Source organism: Antechinus flavipes, chromosome 5 (genome assembly GCF_016432865.1).
Source record: "Antechinus flavipes isolate AdamAnt ecotype Samford, QLD, Australia chromosome 5, AdamAnt_v2, whole genome shotgun sequence".
Lineage (NCBI taxonomy): Eukaryota > Metazoa > Chordata > Mammalia > Dasyuromorphia > Dasyuridae > Antechinus > Antechinus flavipes.
Genome location: NC_067402.1, coordinates 290,675,250 through 290,695,484, shown reverse-complemented (window position 1 = coordinate 290,695,484; position 20,235 = coordinate 290,675,250). Strand labels below are relative to the sequence as shown.

The 20,235-nt window shown below is 44.5% G+C and overlaps 1 protein-coding gene across 2 annotated transcripts in view; it reads right to left on the bottom strand.

Annotated features, from left to right (window-relative positions):
• EFCAB6 (EF-hand calcium binding domain 6) overlaps window positions 1-20,235 on the bottom strand; it is a 198,007-nt gene that overhangs the window by 124,344 nt on the left and 53,428 nt on the right. For both annotated transcript variants that reach the window (XM_051962249.1, XM_051962251.1), the window contains exon 6: window positions 1,732-1,868. In XM_051962249.1, coding sequence (XP_051818209.1) covers window positions 1,732-1,868 — 137 coding nt within the window. The remainder of the gene's footprint in view (window positions 1-1,731; window positions 1,869-20,235) is intronic.

Below are 20,235 nucleotides of genomic sequence, written 5' to 3'. Positions count from 1 at the left end.
GTAAAGAAAAGCGGGTTGGAAGATGCTGTTGAAGGATCAGGGAGGACTGCATTTGGGGGGCAATATCCCAAAGCTGGTTCTCCTTTTCCCCCTCCCCCCAGCCTGCCCAACTATCATCCACAGATGCATCCCACAACTTCTGGTCACCTTGCTGGTGGGGGAGGATAAGAAAGAGAAGACCTTTCTCATTGTTCAGATTACCTTGGAGCTGGCCAGCGCCATGCCTCCTAGGTAAAAACTTCACAGATTGGAGGAGGACCAAAAGACCAGTCCAGACTCCCAGCCCTCTCTAACCTTGTTCACATTTTGTGAGACAAGAGATTTAATCTCTGTCTCAGCCCCTCACTCTGTCCAGCCTCTTACTCTATAAATGAGAAAGCCCAGTCCCCAGAGGACTAAGGAACTTATCCAAGATCACACATCTCTGCTTTCCTTGCTGCTAATTCTTTTGTTTTAGGAGACGATTCTATTGTTCTAAAGAGCAGGGAGAAAGAGAGTCTTCGAAATATGACATTAAATTAAAAAATAATTTTCAATAATGCATTTTTAAATGAATTCCCTTAAAAACAGAGGGAAGGAGCCTAGATAAGGTCAGGAGCTGGAAGGATCCTCAGGAGCTAGGTCAGAGCTCTTAAGGGTTGGGATTCTGGGACCTCAGAGGTCAGAGAGAGAGACTAGTCCCTTCATATCACAAAAGTAGAAACTGAGGTTTAGGAGAGGGAAAATGGGTGTCCCGGGTCACACAGGTAGCAAATGTAAGAGATGGCCTTTGTAACCAGAATGATTTCTACTGTCCCACTGGAAATGAAGATATTGCAAAGACCCAATAATCACTGCCTGCCCGAAGAGTTCCTCCCGCATTACAGAGGCCCCACCTCCAAACTTGTGGTTTAGCCAGAACCGGGCCCCCACAGTGGGCCAAGTGGGTTCCACGGAGCCTCCCGCAGTGGAGACCCTGATGCCAGTTTCTACTACAATTACAGCTATGGATGTGAAAACAGCCTCAGACATCACAGATCGGCCCCATTGGCCTCCATAGAAGGAAACTGAGGTGCAGTCAGAAAACTGCAGTTACCATTTGTTGTCACAGAAATAGCAAAAGCAGCCGTCTGAATTCAAATTCTGATACCAAACTCAAGGCAAACTCTTTCACAGTAAGCTGCCACTAAGAAGAATTCTGACACACACTCCCCCCCACAAAAAAAAAAAAAGCCTCAAAGAAAATTAGTGGCTGACACATAGTAGGGCCTTAGTAAACATGTGCTGACTGGTTCCCTGATCATCCGGGGCCAGGAGCCCACCTTCTGACACTGGAAACATTTTCCAGTCTCTTCCTAACCCTGGGCTTCATGGGAAAAGTCAAATGTGAGCAGAAACACAGGGGACATGCTGCAGGAAGCCAGGCAGGAAAGGGGGAGAAGATTGGTGATGGATGACTTAAATAAACGCGATCCGCTCAAATCTGCGAGCCAGATGACTCGTACCCGAGGGTACTTAAGGAATTGGCGGATGCCACAGCAGAGACATCAGCAATCATTTCTGAGAATTCATGGGGAGACGCATGAATCCCAGACAAATGCCATGGAGTGGCTGCCTCTCAATCAGCCCCGTGCTTCAAGGTGTCCGGCAGTCCCATGACGACCCACGAGCTCGTGTTGAGCCCGCCCTCTCAGAAGCCCCATCCCCCGACTCTGGCCTTGGGGGCCTGCTCGTGGTCATCCCAGCACTTACTTTTCAAATTCTTCATCCCTCATCTTGAAGCAGTAGTTCTCCAGCACTTGTCTCAGCCCGCTTGGGTGAATCTGGCCACTCTGAGTGCAATCAAAGAGCTTAAAGGCCTTGGTGATGCTTTTTACATTCTTGAAAATCTAGGATTAAACAAACGATTTGGACAATTTCAGGACAAAACCAAAGGAGATCACGTTATGGCCCGAGCGCCACAAATAAAAGCGTCAAAAAGGAAGTGCGCCGGGTGTGGTTTAGTATTATTTTTTAATATGTCTGCTCCAGACAGGAGAATGCTTTCTGCCAAAGCGAGAAGCTGCAAAGGGAGCCATCAGTGGAGAAGCACCGCTTTGCATTTATTGAATGTTTTCAAGGCAATTTTCTCGGTAAATGGTATTGGTGAGTTTAAAAAAGAAAAAAAAAAAACAACTCCCTTTGATGTAAAGCAATACATTTCATCTACAATTCAATCCTTTTTAGAGATACATGAAAAACCTTTCGTGCTAATTGAAACTTAAAAGTATTTCAATTTTAGTAAATAGCGATTTTTCACGGGCATGTGCATGTGCTAAATAACAACAGCCCATTTGTAAGCTGGGCTAAACAAGAGAACCATCATAACCATTTGTGTTCTATGGCACTTTAGAGTCGACAGAGGATGTCCCACACATGCTTTTCTTTCACTTTCCCAACCACCCTGGGGGGGGGGGGTCACACTTCTCATAGAAGGGAGAACCTTAAGGGTCAGCTCAGTTCTGTGGGCACCCACACCCAGGCTCCAAATATCAGGCCAAATTGCTCAAGTTCAAGGAGCAATTGAGGGCCCAGAAGAGAGAGCCCAAGTCTCCTGACCCGCCACCCATGAGCCATCAGAGGCTCATGGGAGGAAAGATTCAGGGACCTGGGAAGTCACTGGGTCCAAATTCCCTCATTTAACAGAGTAGGTAACTGAGACATTGCCCAAGGCCACATAGCTAATTTTTAGAAACAGAAACAGCTGCTGTGTCTCTTCTCCATAAATTGGTTTTAACATAGGCTGCTGAGGGCATTCATTCATTCATTCCAGTAAATATTTATGTAGCATCTACCACATACAATGCACTTTATGATATTGGGGAGATATATACATGAATAATAATATAATAAAGATGACACAATGGGGCATGGCAGATACAGGACTGGAAACCTCTAGATTATGTTTTAGGGCAGGTTCTTTGTGGGAATTTTCTGAGAGAGACACAGAGACAGAGAGACAGACAGAGAGGCAGAGAGAGGGAAAGAGGGAGACAGAAACAGAGACACACAGAGAGAAACAGACAGAGACAGAAACAGAGACACAGAGTCAGAGAGACAGAGAGAAGAAAGAAGAGAGAGATAAAAAGTCACAGAAAGAGAAAGGTAGAGAGGGACAGAAAGAGACAGAGAGAGAGACACAGAGAGGAAGAGAAATAGACAGAAACAGAGACAGAGATGGAGAGAAAGACAGGGAGATGGAGAGAAGCAGAGAGAAAGAGGAAGAGACAGAGACAGAAACACACAAACACAGACAGAGAGAGAGACACACAGAGACAGAGAGGAAGAGAGATAGACAGAAACAGAGACAGAGATGGAGAGAAAGACAGAGAGATGGAGAGAGGCAGAGAGAAAGAGGAAGAGACAGAGAGAGACAGAAAAAGAGATATACACAGAGAGAGACAAAGAGAGACAGCGACACACAAAGACAGAGACAGAAAGGGAGAGAAAGACAGAGAGACAAAGACAGACAGAGAGGCAGAGAAAAAAAGAGACAGAGAGAGAGATCAAAATGAGAGAGAGAGATTAAAAGGAATAGGCAGACAGAAATGAGAGATGGATAGATAGGTAGATGGTAAATATAGATGGATGGAAAGATAGGGAAGCAAATAAAAATTGGCATTTTTATAAGCATTTACAATTGTGAATCTCTAGCATTATCTGAGCCTCACAAACAACCTTATAAAGTAGCATTGCTACAGGCATTATCTACTTCTTTGTAAACAAATTTCCACATTGGCCATGTCCAAGAGACCCCAAATGCATTCTTATGCATCTTGATCCATCCTCTCTCAGTCAGGAAGTGAGTCACCCATCTCATTATCCATACTCTGGAATTGTGACTAGTCATAGTGTTAATCAGAGCTCAAGTGTTTCCTGTATTTGAATAGGATGGAATACTACTGTGTAGTAAGAAAGGGACAGCTTCAGAGAAGCCTGGAAGACAAGTGTAAATAGACACAAAGTGAAAGAACCAAGATAATTCTGATGAATGCAACGACCAACCACAATACCAGGGGGCACATGTTGAAGCAGGTTACCCACCTCTTGGCAAAGGAATGATGGACAGAAGGTGCAGAATGGGACCTACATTTTGGGACATAATCAGTGTGGGAATCTGTTCTCCTTTGTCCACAGCTAACTATTCTCAGAAGGGAAAGGAAATGCTGGTGGACCCCATGAGAGTACTGCTTCATCCTCCAAGCTTACAGAGACTTGGGCTAATCTTATTTCCTCTCTCCCACCAAGTTCTCTCTCCTTTCCCTCTCTAAGAGGATAGGACTTGGTGGAGCATCTGCTTGAGGTCAGTCTTCAAGTCTGCTTAGGAAGCCTGACAGCATGGCAACTGAAAATGGTAAGAATTAGACAATCGCAGCAACATTAAGCCCCTGGTCCCTCACAGTGACCATAGGCAGGAGGTGGGATGAAATAGAGAAGGAAAAAGATGGAGAGGTTCCTATAATCTCTGCCTAACAGACCAGGGCCTCTAACCACAGCCACTTCAGAGGGAGAAAAAAGTAGGAGAAAACAAAACATGGGTGGGTTGGAGCAAAACAGAAAACCAGTCTGGCCTCTGCCTTTCAGGAACTTACATTCTGATGAGCAGGAGAGAAGCTCAAGGCATTATTAGATTAGCTAAAATGAAAAGAAAAATAATGATAAATGTTGGAAGGGATGTGGGAATACTGGGACACATACATTGTTGGTGGAGTTGTGAACTGAGAGAGCGCAATTGGAACTGTGCCCAAAGGGCTGTTAAACTGTGCATCCTCTGTAATCCAGAACTATCTCTATTAGATCGGTAATCCCAAAGAGATCATAAAAGAGGGGAAAAGATGCACATATGCAAAAATGTTGTAGCGGCTCTTTGTTGTGGCAAGAAACTGGAAACTGAATGGATGCTGAATGGCTGAATAAGTTATGGTATATGAATGTTATGGAATATTATTGTTCTCTAAGAAATGATGAGCAGGATGATTTCAGAGAGGCTTGGAAAGATTTACGTGAACTGATGCTAAGTGAAGTCAGCAAAACCAGAAGAACAATGTACACAATAACAGCAAGATGATGTAAGAATCGACCATGATGGACTAGGATCTTTTTGGCAATGCAGTGATCCAAGACAATTCCGAGAGACTTGGCATGGAAAATGTCTCCATATCCAGCGGAAGAACTATGGAGACTGAATGGGGATCAAAGCATACTATTTTCACTTTTTTGTTTGTTTGTTGTTTGCTTGCTTTTTCTTTCTCATAATTTTTTTGTTCTGATTTTTCTTTCACAACATGAGAAATACGGAAATACATTTAAAATGATTGTACATGTATAATTTATACCAGATTGTTTGCTGTCTTAGGGAGAGGAAAGGGAGGGAGAGGGAAAATTGGAATTCAAAATCTTACAAAATGAATGTTGAAAACTATCTTTACATGTCATTGGAAAAATAAAATACCAATGAGGGAGGGGAAGAAGCTCAAGGCACAACAGAAGGTGTTAAGAGCAATAGAAAGATCTGGACAAAGAGATACAGAAAAAGTCAAAGATGAGGAGAACACAGCACCTTGTATACCCCAGATACTTAATAAGCCCTCAACCCATTAGGTGGAGAAATCTGGGAACTTGCTGGACTGAAAGAGCAAACAAGGATTTCAACAGGGAAAGAGAAGGCGGGTTGTTCTGTCCAGCTCTGCAGGCCAGCCAGAAAAAGAGTCCTGAAGAAGAACACTTATCATGCTCCCCTAATTCACAGAGAACTGTCCTAGGGGCGATACCGAGGGTCAGAGTGACAAATGCCCTTCTCTCCAAAGGCCACAAGCTCAGTGAGAAGACAAGACAACAACCCAAATAACGATGATATACAGAATCATAAAGAGTAGAAATTACAATGCAAAATGCCCCCCAAGCTCTGAGAGCAAAAGCTGTCCCAGACAGGGGAAGAGGACAAAGATCAGAGAGACTTCCCAGAGGAAGAGGCACCTGAATGATTTTAAAGGACAGGAAGGAATTTAGGAGACGGAGAGGAAAGGAGGACATTGTAGGTACACTAAGCAAAAGAAATGCAAAGCCAGAGGTGGGGGGAAGGATACTGGGAAAGGGAAGCATGGACTATGGCTCAGAATTGATGGGACAGTGAGAAAAGAAAAGAGACAGAACAATCTCCCTTTAATTTTGCTCATTTTCTCTTCCAGAAGGACGATGGAGCAGAGGGGATAGAGCTCCAGAACCATGTCAGACCCAAGCTGACTGTGTGACCCCAGCTAAGTCACAGACCTTCAAAGGGCCTCCGGTAATTCAAAGTTGCAGACAAGGTATTGACTTACATAGATCACGGGACTTTCCCCACTTGGGAGTTCCCTGTGCCATTGGCACTATTGGTCCATTCCCTCTCCTTGCACTTTAAAGAACAGAACAAAAAGGACGCAACAAATTAAACCCAAAGTAAATACAGACAGAGTAAGAAACCAGTTTAGCGAGCTCAGACCCAGCATACACAGCCTTGAGTCCTGAAAGAATTGCAAATGTGAGAGTTCTTGACCTTTGGAAGACTGGAGAGAATGTGTTCTCTACATCCCAAGGTGTAGAGAACATATTATTAAAGGGATGGCTCGTGGTTATCCAGAAAGGGAAACAGTGACCACTGACATCAATCAAACATTAGTCAAAAACGTCATGGAGGAATCCTGGGAAGATGGTGGAGGGAAACACGACCCATGCCACAGTTCTTTACCACCTTGCCTCCATCCTCAAAGATACTTTTTAAAATGCATCCATATGTAACAAATGTAATTTTGAAATGGAGAAAAAGTAACAATAAAACTCCCAAAAGGGATTCTTACAACTGAGAGAATGAGATAGAGATGGGAGGGGGATACAAATACGCTAATGGAGAAGGACAACACATAAAGGGGAGTTCATGGGAGGGTAGAAATCAGGCAGGACAGTGTGATGTGGTAAGATATTGAGCTGGATCTGAGCAGGACAAAGTAAAGGGGACCCAACACCTAGGGTGGGTCCAGAAGAGAATCGAAGATTCCAGAGAGAAGTGATAGAAATAACAATCTTCGTATCTGTCACACTGTCTATCTGTTGTTCCCTAGAAAGATCCCCAAATCTGAAGTTTTAGAAAGAAATGTGTTAGATCACTTGGCAGAGGAAAGCAAGTCACAAAGTAGGGGTGGCTCCATATCTGCAGGTGCTGGTACTCCCAGCACCCCACAGGGGATCCCATGAAATAACAATGAAACAGCTCTAGGAACCTTCAGAATGACTTGAGACAAAGACCAAGGGAAATCTCCCAGAGCTAAGGACCAAAGTTGCACTCTTAAGGTAGGAATCATCATAACTTTAACTAGAGATATATGAACTCAAGAGACAGAGACATGAGTCATGAGGCAGCTTCAGAACACAATGATAAAGGGAATCTAGACAAAAAATAAAAAGGCAAAGGCAGAAGGAAAAGGCGCTGAACAAAATCAAGATGCAAAGTCATCTTATTTAAGGATATTATCCTACAAGAAACCATGTAGGAAAATTGTCCAGAAATAATAGAATAGAGTACTTTTCAAGCTGTTAGGTGGTACAGTAGATAGAACACTGGTTCCAGAGTCAAGAAGATCTGAGTTCAAAACTGTCTGCCTCATTTTCTTCAACTGTAAAATGGGGTACCAAAATAAGATCAAAACAGGTATATGACTTGGGCATAAAGGGTGATACCATAAGCAAATTAGGAGAGCTTACCTATCAGATCTTTGGAGAAGGGAGGAATTTGTGACCAAAGAAGAACTAGAGAATATTATGAAATGCAAAATTGACAACTTCGATTACATTAAATCAAAAAGTTTTTGTACAAATAAAACCACGCAAAAAAGATGAAAAGGGAAATACAAAGCCGGGGAAAAATTTATAGCCAGTGTTTCTGAAAAAGGCCTCATTTCTAAAATATATAAAAAACTGTGTCAAATTTATAAGAATACAAGTCATTCCCCAACTGATAAATGGTCCAAGGATAGAAAAAGATAATTTTCAGATGATGAAATTAAATACATTTATAGTGATGTGAAAAAATGCCTTAAATCATTATTGATTAGAGAAATGCAAATTAAAACAACTCATATCTCTCAGATTGGCTAAGATGACAAGAAAAAATACTGATAAATGTTGGAGGGATGTGGGATAACTGGAACAATAATGTATTGTTGGTGGAGTTTGGAGTTGTAAAATGATCTAACCATTCTGGAGAGCAATTTGGAACTGTGACCAAAAATTGCATGCCCTTTGATCTAGCAGTATTACTACTAGGTCTGCATCCCACGGAAATTATAAAGGAGGGAAAAGAACCCATATGTGCTAAAATATTTGTAGCAGCTCTTTTTGTGGTGACAAAGAATTAAAAAATAAGTAGATACCCATCATTTGGGGAATGGCTAAACAAGTTGTGGTATATAAAAGTAATGGAATATTATTATTCTATTTAAAATGGTGAACAAGCAGATTTTAAAAAGACCTAGAAAGATTTACATGAACTGATGCTAAGTGAAACAAGGAGAACCAGAAATACACAGCAACAGTGAGATTGTGTGATAATCAATTACAAAAGACTTGGTTCTTCTCAATGGGTCAATGATCCAAGGCAATCACAACAAACTTTGGATGGAAAATGCCATCTGCATCCAGAAAGAGAACTATGGAGAGTGAATGTACATCAATACATGCAATGTTCACTTTTTTCTTTTTTTTTCCTCTCATGATTTTTCCCTTTTGTTTTGATTTTTCTTGCCTAAAATAATTCATAAAGAAATGTGCATTTAGAAGGTTAATATACATGTATAACCAATATAAATAAATAAAATTTAATATAATTAAAATATAAACTTTATAAATTTATAAATAAATAAAATAAATTTATTTTATTTTAAATAAAACAATTATTTTTTTAAAAGGATAATAACATCTACCTCTCAGGGTTGTTGTGAGGATAAAATCAGATAATCTAATCCTAATTATATTAGCTCTAGTACACCTAGACATTTAACTCCTTAGTGCTCTGGGCATCTCGCTAAAATTAAGCTACAAATATCAACCCATCAGTCACTGAGTATTTACCAAGCACCTGCAATGGGTCAAACACAAGACAGCCCCCATCTATAAGACAATCTGATAGAGACCCCCATATGCAAGCAGATAAACACAAAGCAGGCTAGGTACAGGATGAACAGAATATGACTAACAGAGAGGAATCACTGATTTGGGGAGGTTTCCAGTCTATTATGGGAAGCCACTCAGGCTGGCTGAGTAGAGCAGCCCTATGGTCAGACGGGCACTTACAAATATGGCTTTGGTAGCTTTTGGCAGGTGGACTAGAGGAAGAAGACTCAGGCCCGTAGACCAACTAGAAGCCACAGCAATAATCTAGGTGAGAGCTGACCAGGGTCTGAATTTCCAAGGTGTCTCTAGGCATGAAGGAGTCAGGAAATGTGGGGATTTTTTAACCACTGATAGTCAGTGTGGGGTGAAGGAAAGGGAGGAGCCCCACACCTGGGAGACCAGACGAATAGGGAGGCTTTCACCAGAATTAGAAAAGTTTGGAAGAGGGAAGGGTTTGGAGAGAAAGATAATGAGTTCTGTCTAGACATGCCTGTATCACCCAGCTTGAAACATCCAGTCGATGAGCTGGGGCTAAAGCTCTAGGAAGGCCTGGGAGTCACCTCCATTGATGATCGTTAAATCCACAGGAGAAAGAAATGATCAAAAGTACCTTGCCTGCCTGCAGTGGTGATGGGAGTCCTCACACAGGGACGGGACAGGGGAGGTGGGCTTCCCATGCTCATAAAATCACAGGATTTCCCGCACTCCATCCTCCCCTCCTGTCCAGAAAAGAAAAAGAATTTGCCAAACACTGTGCCAGCTCCTGGGCATACAGAGGACCTGACGTTTTAAAAAGGGAGACGGCATGGAGGGGAGGAGGCAGGACAGAGTGTTTTGACTGAAGACGTCCCGAAGGGGGGGCAAGAATGGCACGGAGCAGAGTCAATTAGCACGCCCTTTCCAGGTGCAACGCTAGTGTTGACCGGGTTACAGTTCCCAAAGCTAGAGGTGACGTTTGGGGAGCAGAGAGAGCACAGAGCATACACAGGCAGGGACATGGGCAAGATGGCAGCTGGAACAGAATCTCTCTTTTCATCCAAGGTGCAGCCCAAATGCCGTCCTCTACCTGAAGTGTTTCCTGGTGCCCTCCCTGTCTCCCTCGTATCCAGCCCCTTTGGCTTCATATGCATTTATTCTCTTGATATTTATCCTATCTACACATATCTGAGCTTGTCATCCCTCCCCCAACGTTCCATTTGCACCTCTAACACATTGTAGGAACTTAATAAAAGCTCCGCCGCCTTGGTTTGCTGGTTTGCTGATTAGCAGATGGAAGGAAGCATGGCCGGGACCAGACAGAGAGAGGAGGCTCGTTGTGCTTGTTCACACTCACCCATCAGGACAGCTCAGCCCCAGAGTTGGATCAAGTGCCCGCGGGCATGGTCTCCGAGGGTAAGTGTCCCGGAAGGCAAGGCAGGAAGAAGGGATGACCCGAGAGAGTGAAGGGCCCCGAGTCTCCTCAGATGCGAGGATGAAAGAGCCAGGTAGTGTTCAGGAGAGGACTCAGGAGGGAAGCTAGCCGCCTTGGTTATCTGAAGGGTCCTCCATGGAGGCTGGATCAGTCTTTGCCCCAGGGGGAAGAACCAGGAGAAAGTTTCAGAGAAGTCAAAAGAGACTGGATCAAAGGGAAAACTTCCTGCCACTGAGAGACATCTAAAAATAGAACAGGCTTCCTTGAGAGAATAGAGCCTCCACGCTCTCTTTTTGAGGGTCTTTGGCGGGGGCTGGCTGGTCATTTGTCAGGGATGGGAATCTTAGTGAGCCCTCTGGACTACTGAGCTCCTTCCCAATGCCATCGTGGGTTACCCCAACCAGGTAACTTTTGGGTTCCATGATGGCTCCCAAGAGAACGGCCTGGAGTGGCCGTGGATTTCTATGATTGTGACCCAGAGGGCGAGAGCAAAGCCCTGCTTTGCCCAAAGAGAGGCGGCTCCTTCTGCGAGCTCTCTCTGATCTAGAGCAAAATGGAAGCCCTGATACTGCATTGCTGCCAATGGAGCATATCTTGTTTTGCTAACTACTAAATCCCTATACATTTCGAAGGACAAACCCCACCTCCCCCCAAACCCTCCCCCATGGAATCATGAAGAAGGATCGCTCTTACAATAAACGCATCAATGCTCATTTTCCTTATTATTCTACTTTTGGCGATTTTGTATAAAATCTTTAATTAAAGTTTTTCTTTGAAATTGTCATTATCAACCCAGAAGAAAGAGAGAGAAAAAAATGAGAGAAAAACACAGCTGTGCAGCGATGAAGCACTATTCAGGACTAAATGAACTGGAACCGAGTAAGCATCGTGACGGTTATGTGGGGAGATCGGCCTCCGTATTCTCAGCAGCGCAGTCTGACTTGTCACTTTATATTGATTCCATCTGTTTACACTCTATCCAGCGCTGGCTTCCTACAGTGAACATTTCCTATTCACCAGCTGGTAGAGATGGGCCAAACCAGATCGGAAAAAATTAGACTGCATTCAGAACCCCATAAACACAAACTTGCAAACAGGGGACACGTCAGGGGAGGGAGATGACAGGGAACAAGAACTCGGAAAAAGTTTCTCCCGGACAGCGCCACCCCTTGAAAGGGGCCTCCGTGTCTGGCCCCGAGTCTTGGGCTGTCACCAAGAGGACAAACAAACCGGCCTCCAAATGGCCTCTGTACTTTTTTAATGTTTGCCACTTGGGCTTCAAATGCTCCTAGAAGAGGAAACCCAGACATCACTGGAGCCTTAGTGATCCCATCTGTCCTCGGGACCCCCCCAGTCCCTCCCCTTCCACCTCTTGCTCTGATCACCACCCCCACGGCTTCAGGAAAGGGCCAAGCAGCAGGCCCCACCCCAGGCTCCCTTGCTGGTTTGGGTCATCTCCCCAAGGAGTCCTGGCTCCATTCTGTGGGTGGCGGTGGCCAGAAGGAGAGGGCAAGTGCCTGAAACAAAGGAAGATGACTGGGGGATGGCGGGTGGGAGCGGGAGACTTTTCAGTGGGTTGTTGCCATCATGGGGACGAGCAGTGGCGAGGGCCTGAATTTGGGGGGCAGGGAGTGGGGGTGGGAGAGAGAGAAGGTCCCCCGGCAGGTGCCAATCATGGGGCACCCCATCCAGGCTCCAAGCCTTCAAGGGGCCAAGTCAGCTCCGGACCGTAACAAGGAGGGCGGCCAGCAGCCACTGCTTCTCAGAGAAGCCCCAAAGTGGGGGGAGCGCAAAGGCATGAAGCCCGAGCCCTGCCTGCAGCAGGCACCCACCCTCTGCCAACCCCCCAGGTCAAAGGGCAGCGGCAAGCCCTTCCTGAGCCCTGGGGCACCGGGCCAAGCCCAAACACGGAACCTGCCCTCGAAGAGCCCAGATTCTAAAGGGGACAAGAGGCAAGACGCAGACTACGCCGTCCTTACAAGGCACTTGGGACTAGATGGATGGCAGCAGAAGGGCATACAAAGACTTCCTGCAGAAGGCGGGCTTAGAGCTGAGCCCAGAGGAACCCAAGCTCCCCCTCCATTATCTGACAACCATAATTCCTGGATTCCTCCTGTGTGAAGCCGACCTCTGCTTCCCTCTTCCACTGGTCCTAATTCTGGCACTGGACTTAAGCAGGTTCCATCTCATCCTGCCTCTCCCTCAACCTTTTCTTCTCCAGGAGCAAGAGCCCAATATTACTGAAGGGATACATCACCCTCCTCGGGCCCGCTCCAGCTTGTTAGTCTGGCCTCAGGTGGTACCTGGGCACAAAGCGGTCCCTGGGGCTCGCCCTCCTTCTGCCAGCTGAGGGTACCCAGGGGTGACTTACTTATCCAGCTCTGCTGGTCTTTTCCCAGGACAAGGTATAGGAAGAAGGCTCTTGTCTCCTACAGACCCGGAGCCTTTGGGATGAAAAAGCATGAGACTGGAAGGCAGAGAATCACTATCCATCAATCAACAAACATTTATTAAGTACCTACTATGTGTCAGGCACTGTGTGAAGCCCCAGATCTGTGTTCAGATCCTGGCTTTTCTACATTTCTTGTGTAACTTCCCTTTCCTCATAATTTCCTCATTTGTTAAATGACATCATTGGACCAAATGGCTTTTGACTTTCCCCTGTGTCTAAATCTGTGATCCTAATACTCTTATTGAAGGCATTTTAATCTTTCTGGGTCTCAGTTTCCCCACCTGTAAAATTCATCTGCCGTATCCCTGAATGGATGCTCCAAAGCAATCATGAGCGGCTTTCCACCTGCCTCTGAAGACCCTCCCAGAACACAGAGCCCATCAACCGCAGAGAGAAGCTCCTAACACTACCCTTGCTAACATGGCATAATATCAGCCTCAATGGCCTCCCCATCCATTTCACAGCATGAGCCATTCATTGAGATTATGTTTCTACAACGATCTACGTCTACAAGGATGGACCAGGTCATGCTTAACCAGTCTAAACACAATAGGAGAAGGTAAACAGAGGCTATTATTACCTTAGATTCACACAAATCACCCATCCCCTGGCACGGTGATCAATGACGAGAGTAATAAGAATAATGTTTGCACGGCCTTCTAAGGTTACAAAGTATCTCAAACATATTATTTCATTGGAACCTCACAAAAATTCTGGGAGGCAGGTGTTCTTCTGATCCCCATTTTATAAATGAGGAAACTGAGGAAGAAAGAGGTAAAGTGACTTATCCAGAGCCATACAGCTAGTGAATGACTGAGGCTGGATTTGAAATCACGTCTTCTTAATGCCAGACCCAGCACTCTATACACTGTACAAAGTGAGACAAGTTTTCTGGTTATTTTAGTTATAACAAGAGTTTAAAATTAAACATTAAAAAAATATTCTGAGAATAACTGGCATGATTACAGGATAGAGGGAGATGTCACATGCTGTAAGGAGGGCAGGATCCTGAAAGCAAAAGGACATCCCCCTCTGAGCCAGACCTTCCACATCTTTTAATAAAGGTGGCAGATCAGGTGGTCTAGGAAAACCCTAAGGCCCCTCTCAACTCTGACATCCCTTGTCCTAAGCTCCCTCCCAGCTCTAACATCCCCTGTTCTAAGGCTCCTCCCAGCTCTGACATCCCCCGTTTTAAGGCTCCTCCCAGCTCTGACATCCCCTGTTCTAAGGCTCCTCCCAGCCCTGACATCCCCTGTTCTAAGGCTCCTCCCAGCCCTGACATCCCCTGTTCTAAAGCTCCTCCCAGCCCTGACATCTCCTGCTTGTTCTAAGACCTTCCTAGCCCTGACATTCTATTATCCTGCAATTCGCTTTGTATTTTCCAACCCACTTTGAAAAAAATGATAAGGCAATTTTCATAAATTGCCTTGTTCCACCATATAGCCATAATTCCTTCTAGTTGACCTATTTCCAACTGTCAGTTTAATTGGGCAAGCCCGGCATTCTGTTTCGAACAGATGTTTTGAGGGAGACTGTGGTTATACTTCCAGAATGACCAAAGGGTTTTCCATTTCATTTAATCCTCACCAGAAGTCTCTGAAGCAAGAGGGGCAAAAACAAGTACACCCATTTCACAGATGAAACAGCTCTGAACACCTTTCCTTTTGAAATGTATTTCCCCTCAAACCCCAAATGTTTACAGATACCTCCTGTGTCAGGTTCTGAGACAAGTACTAGGAAGGCAAACACAGCCCCTGCTCCCAAGGAGCCAGACTCTTCTGTCTCCTGAACATTCCCACCTCCATACCTTTGCCCAACCCTCCACTGCGACAACTCTCAATCCCAATCCTGCCCATCCTTTCTTATCCCTAATTCTGAGCTCCCTGCATTGAGCAGGTGCTCTAACAATCCATGTCCCAGTAATTGGAGGAGAGAAGGAAGAGCAGTTCTGAGTGGTTCGGTAGGTGGAAGGAGGCACCTGAGCCTTACCTAGCAAGACGTGTGTTCCTGGTCATCCCGTGCAAATGCCTGCAGCTGGGATATGGATTGTTGAAAGAACCGGTTTGCCTGGAGAATGGGCTGGGTGAAGAGGCTGAACTAAATCTGGAGAGAGGACTGAGGCCCTCAGGAGAATTTCTCCAGAAATCTCTTGAGAGCAGGGACCACTACCTTTTTTTAAAAAACATCTTGGCATCTCCAGGGCCTCTCCCAGTGCCATATACACAGAAGTGCTGTATTGGAACGAAGGTCTCGGGTTCGGGATGCAGATGGAAAACCATCCTGGGCTGCCTGGGGGCTGCCGTCATTGTCCATCTCCTCTCAAAATCCATCCCAGGATCTGCAGAAAGCTCTCACTGCATGTCTGTGAACTCGAATCCTTCAAGGGGTCACAGGTCAGGGCCAAAGTCCTCCATGGGCCTTTCTCTACCTAATACCATACATTTCCACTCCTCCAACCTTTACCGTCCAAACCTGTGGCCTCTGGAGAGAGGGCCCAGTACAACTGAGAGGTCCTGGGAGCACTCCAGGGGCCAACAATCAACTACCCAGGGCACTGGGGGGAAGGAAGGTTTCAGAGACTAATTGGCAAACCTCTGGTAAGATGCAAACTTACTCTCCTAATTTCAACAACCTAATTCTATAATTGGCGGATGGGGAAAAAAAGCCTAAGCTTCTAATTTTATATGTACAATCAAGGTACTTCCTCCATTTGGATCCATGCAAATTTCTGAGTCATCTTCCTTTTAACCATGTATCAAAATAACCTGGAAGAACTCTGTACATATAAATATGTATATTGGGAGTGCTCAAAAAATATTTACTGAGGGGGTAAACGATCAGTCCATAAAATTAAGTGGCTCGGTGAATAGCATTGGACCTGGGGTAACAAAAGAGCCAACTTGGAATTCAGAATGACCCTGAACAAGTCATTTGACCTCTGCCTATCTCAGTTTCCTTATCTGTAAAATATAAATAATAATAACCCCTATCTCCCAAATAAAGTGCTTTGTAAACCTTAAAGTGCTGGTTATTACTGTGGGCCAAGTTCTGCTAATTCTTAGACGTACAGAGACAAAAAAAAAAAAAAAATAGGCAAAATCCCAACTCTCAAGGTCAAAATAGTCAAGGAAGCCCTAGTCAAGGCCCTTCTTCTGGCCTTCAATCCCTCTGGTCTTGCCATAAACAGGCAGATATGTGTATGTGTGTCTGGCTTCCTTGACAGGAGCCAAGTTGACTCCCAGAGGACAGTCTTGGGCCAGGTCGGCTGTTTCTTGATGTCTCTCACGGAATCTAGCCCACATCCCTGTAGCTACTGTTTTTTACAAGTATTTTAAGGCAAAAATAACAAAAGTGAGCACTAGTATAGGACATGAAATTCCCCTGCTCCTTTAACCGTTTCCAGATTCATGTTCTCTAGGCACAAATACGCTCACATCAGTGCTCTCCTCCAAGTCCTCTTGGTGCCTTACAGGTAGGACACACTCACAGTCAGCAAGCCCCCCAGCTCTCTGCCTGCCCTTAAGTCTGAAGTACAAGGATCTTATCTTCAAGCCTTTTTGCCCTCATCTTCACCCACCTTTTAATGCCCAGGTTTAATACCACCTCCTTCAGATAGCTTTCCCTGATGCCGATCATCTTCCTCCATCTGCCCACCCAAAGCCCCCAGCAGCCAGCTCTCAGGACCTTAGTGATGGGGGCTCCATACTACTGCTGAGGTAGGAAATGCACATTATGCAGCTGAGGGTTCTGAGTCTGGAGAGACATTGGGGGGGAGGGGGATTCCCTCAGATGAGAAGGGCTGTCCAGAGATTCATAAACCAAACTTCTCCGCCCCCAGCCTGATGGGATCCTTGCCCTTCCAGAACCACTGTTCTTATGGGCTCATTGGAGATAGTCCTGAAAGGGAGCTCAGAGGCTGTCTAGCTTAGGACTTCTTTTTTTTTTTTAAATAAAATCTTTTCTTTTCAAAATATATGCATGGATAATCTTCAACATTTATCCTTGCAAAACCTTGTGTTCCAAATTTTTTTCTCCCTCCCTTTCCTCCCACCCTCACCCCTAGACAGCAAGTAATCCAATTTATATTAAGCATGCGCAATTCTTCTACACACATTTCCACACATATCATGCTCCACAAGAAAAATCAGATCAAAAAGGAAAAAATAAGAAAACAAAATGCAAGCGAACAACAAAAAGAAAATACTATGTTGTAATCCACACTCAGTTCCCACAGTCCTCTGTGTGTGTGTATATATATATATATATATATATATATATAGCTCTCTTCATTACAAGATCATTGGAACTGGCCTGAATCATCTCATTATTGAAGAGAGCCACGTCTGTCAAAATTGATTATCATATAATCTTCTTGTTTCTGTATACAATGATCTCCCAGTTCTACTCACTTCACTCAGCATCAGCTCCTGTAAGTCTCTCCAAGGCTCCCCAAAATCATCCTGTTGGTCATTTCTTACAGAACGATTATATTCCATAACATCCATAGACCATAATTTATTCAGCCATTCTCCCAGTGGATGGGCATCCAGTCAGTTTCCAGTTTCTAGCCACTACAAAGAGGGCTGCCACAAACATTTTTGCACATGTGGGTCCTTTTCCCTCCTTTATGATCCCTTTGGGATAAAGGCCCAGTAGAAACACTGCTGGTTCAAAACAGATGCACAGTTAAATGGCCCTTTGTAGCCCAGGAGTTCTTAACCAGGGGTTCAGAAACCTAGCTTTTAAAATCCTGCATTTCAATGTCATTGATTTCTTTTGTAATCTATATGTTTTCTTATTTGCCCTTGAAAACAAGATTCTGGGAAGATTTACCATATTCCCTGCCACAGGAGTCCACAAAAATGCAGAATACAATCTAGTCCAACCCCTTAACTTTACAGCTCAGGAAACTGAGGCCTGGAGAGTTGAAATGTTTTACCCAAGACCACAGCAATAACAAGTTCACTGTCCTACTCCTCATATTTAGTTCCGTGTACTACCAGATGTATCTGTGCTGTTGTTTCTCAATCAGGAAGTCAACCAGCATCTATTAAGCACTAATTATGTGTTAGACATTGTGCTCTGCCTGGAATTAAATAGATTAAATAAAATAAATTATTAAATAGATTGAATTTAAATGAATTTAAATTAAATGATTAAATAAATTAAAATAGTATAAAATTTTTTAAACTATAATCCTGCCTTTCAGGAGCTTACATCTAACAGGGAAAGCCAAGACATAAAACAAAAGTTAAGGCGGGGAACTGACCATGCAGAGGCATGTGGATTCTGTCTGGAGAATTAGGGAGGATTGTTTCTTTTGAAGATTACATTTGCCAGGGAAACAATGAAAATAATATCATCAGAAAATGTATAACCAGGAAAAGGGGAGTAGGGCTCCGGCTCTGGTCATTTAGCGAAGCAATTGATGGGCCCCTTCCTCCTAAGCTTTTGGCATCCCTAAGACAAAGAGAGCTTAAGGCTGTCAGCACATTGGACAGATCCCCTGTGGCCAGGAAGGAACTAGAGGAGAGATACATGGGAATGGGCAGCATGGAAAAGCCTTGGTCTCCATCACTGGAGGGAGAACACGGATTCATTGGAGCTCTGGACTCAAGGATCTCCTGCTAGACTCTCAGCCCCCTGAGAACAAGAACGAAACTTCCCATCTTCCCATGGCTTATCTTTCCCACTCCAAGTTCCAATATCAGAGACTCAGCAATGGCTGCGAATGATTGAATGAATAAATGGAGGAAGGAAAGAAGGAGGGAAGGATTCATTGCACTACTAACATGGGGCAGCAAGCTTTTGCTAAGCAAGAATACACTCCTTTCTGAAACCATCTCAAATTTCAAATGAGTCCGGTCCCAAAGAATAAGGTTTCATTACCACTTTCCTTCAAAGGCTTTAGAAAATTAATAATGGGGGAACCAAAAGTAAGCCTTGGGGCGGAGGCATTTCCAGAACAATTTTTAAAAAATAAAATGGCAACTGATTATTTTGTGATGTGAAACGTTCAACATCAAAATGGAAATGCTAGTCTTCCCTTTGCACACAGACAAACTGAATAAAAGCTGTGACATTATTAATCACCATATTCAGTTATGATTGATAGACTTCTCTGCAGCAAAGGCAGAAAATCTCGGGATGCAATCTGTCCTAACAGCTCTGCGATATGTTAATCTTTTCCTCAGACGAGGGGAGGAGAGAGGGGAGCTCCGCGTCCAAATATCTGCTGCAGTCAGTCACTACCAAGTGCGCCAACCAACGGGGAGCTGAGGAAAGTGGGATTAGAGTGGGATGCGGCTAAAGCCAGAGCTTAGAGCTTCATCAATCGCCCCATTGTGAAACTAAAGTCTGTTATGGAAACAGGGGGCATTCCACCACCTCTACAAAAGCCCTTGATGGTCTAATCCTTCTAAGCTGTCAGCCAAGACTTAATTCTTCCAGCTGCATGTCCAGGACAAGATCTCAGAATGTCTTCTTTCAAGTAGAGAAAGAGCCCCAGGCTCCAGAGTCAGAAAACTTGAGTTCAAACCCTGCCTCCAACATTTGCTACCTCTAGGACCATAAATGGGTCATAAACTTCCCCGAGCCTTCATCCAATTTCCCTCTGTGTAATGAGAAAGTTGAAGTAAAGGACCTCTGGAGTTTTGTCCAGCCCTAGCTTGAGGAGCCCATGATTCTGCATCCTGCAGAGGGGAAGCTCCTCTAGATGTGGAGCCACATGGCCTTGAGTTGGTCAAGTTCTCAGAGCCTCTGTATTCCCCCTCGATAACGGGGTGGGGGGAAGAATCCTCAGCTGCATAACTTGCAGGTGTTCCTGAGGAAAAGCATTTACAAACCTTAAAATGCTACTGAAATGTGAGTTGCCATCACTGGAATAAGGAGGAGGAGGAGGAAAAGGAGGAGAAAGAGAAAGAGGAAGAGAGAAGAGAGGAGAATGAGGAGGAGATGGGAAAAAAGGAGGAGAAAGAGGAAGAAAAGGAAAAAGAGGAAGAGGAAAAGGGGGGAGGAAGGAGAATGAGGAGAAAGGAAAAAAAGGAGGAGAAAGAGGAAGAGGAGGAGGAAAAAGAGGAAGGGGAATGAGGAGGAGAAGGGGAAAAAAGGGAGAAGGAGGAGGAGAAGGAAGTATATTGTGCTTTATATATGTCATTTCATTTGATCTTCACAACCACCCAAGTTGGTAGAAACAGTTATTTTTACAGAC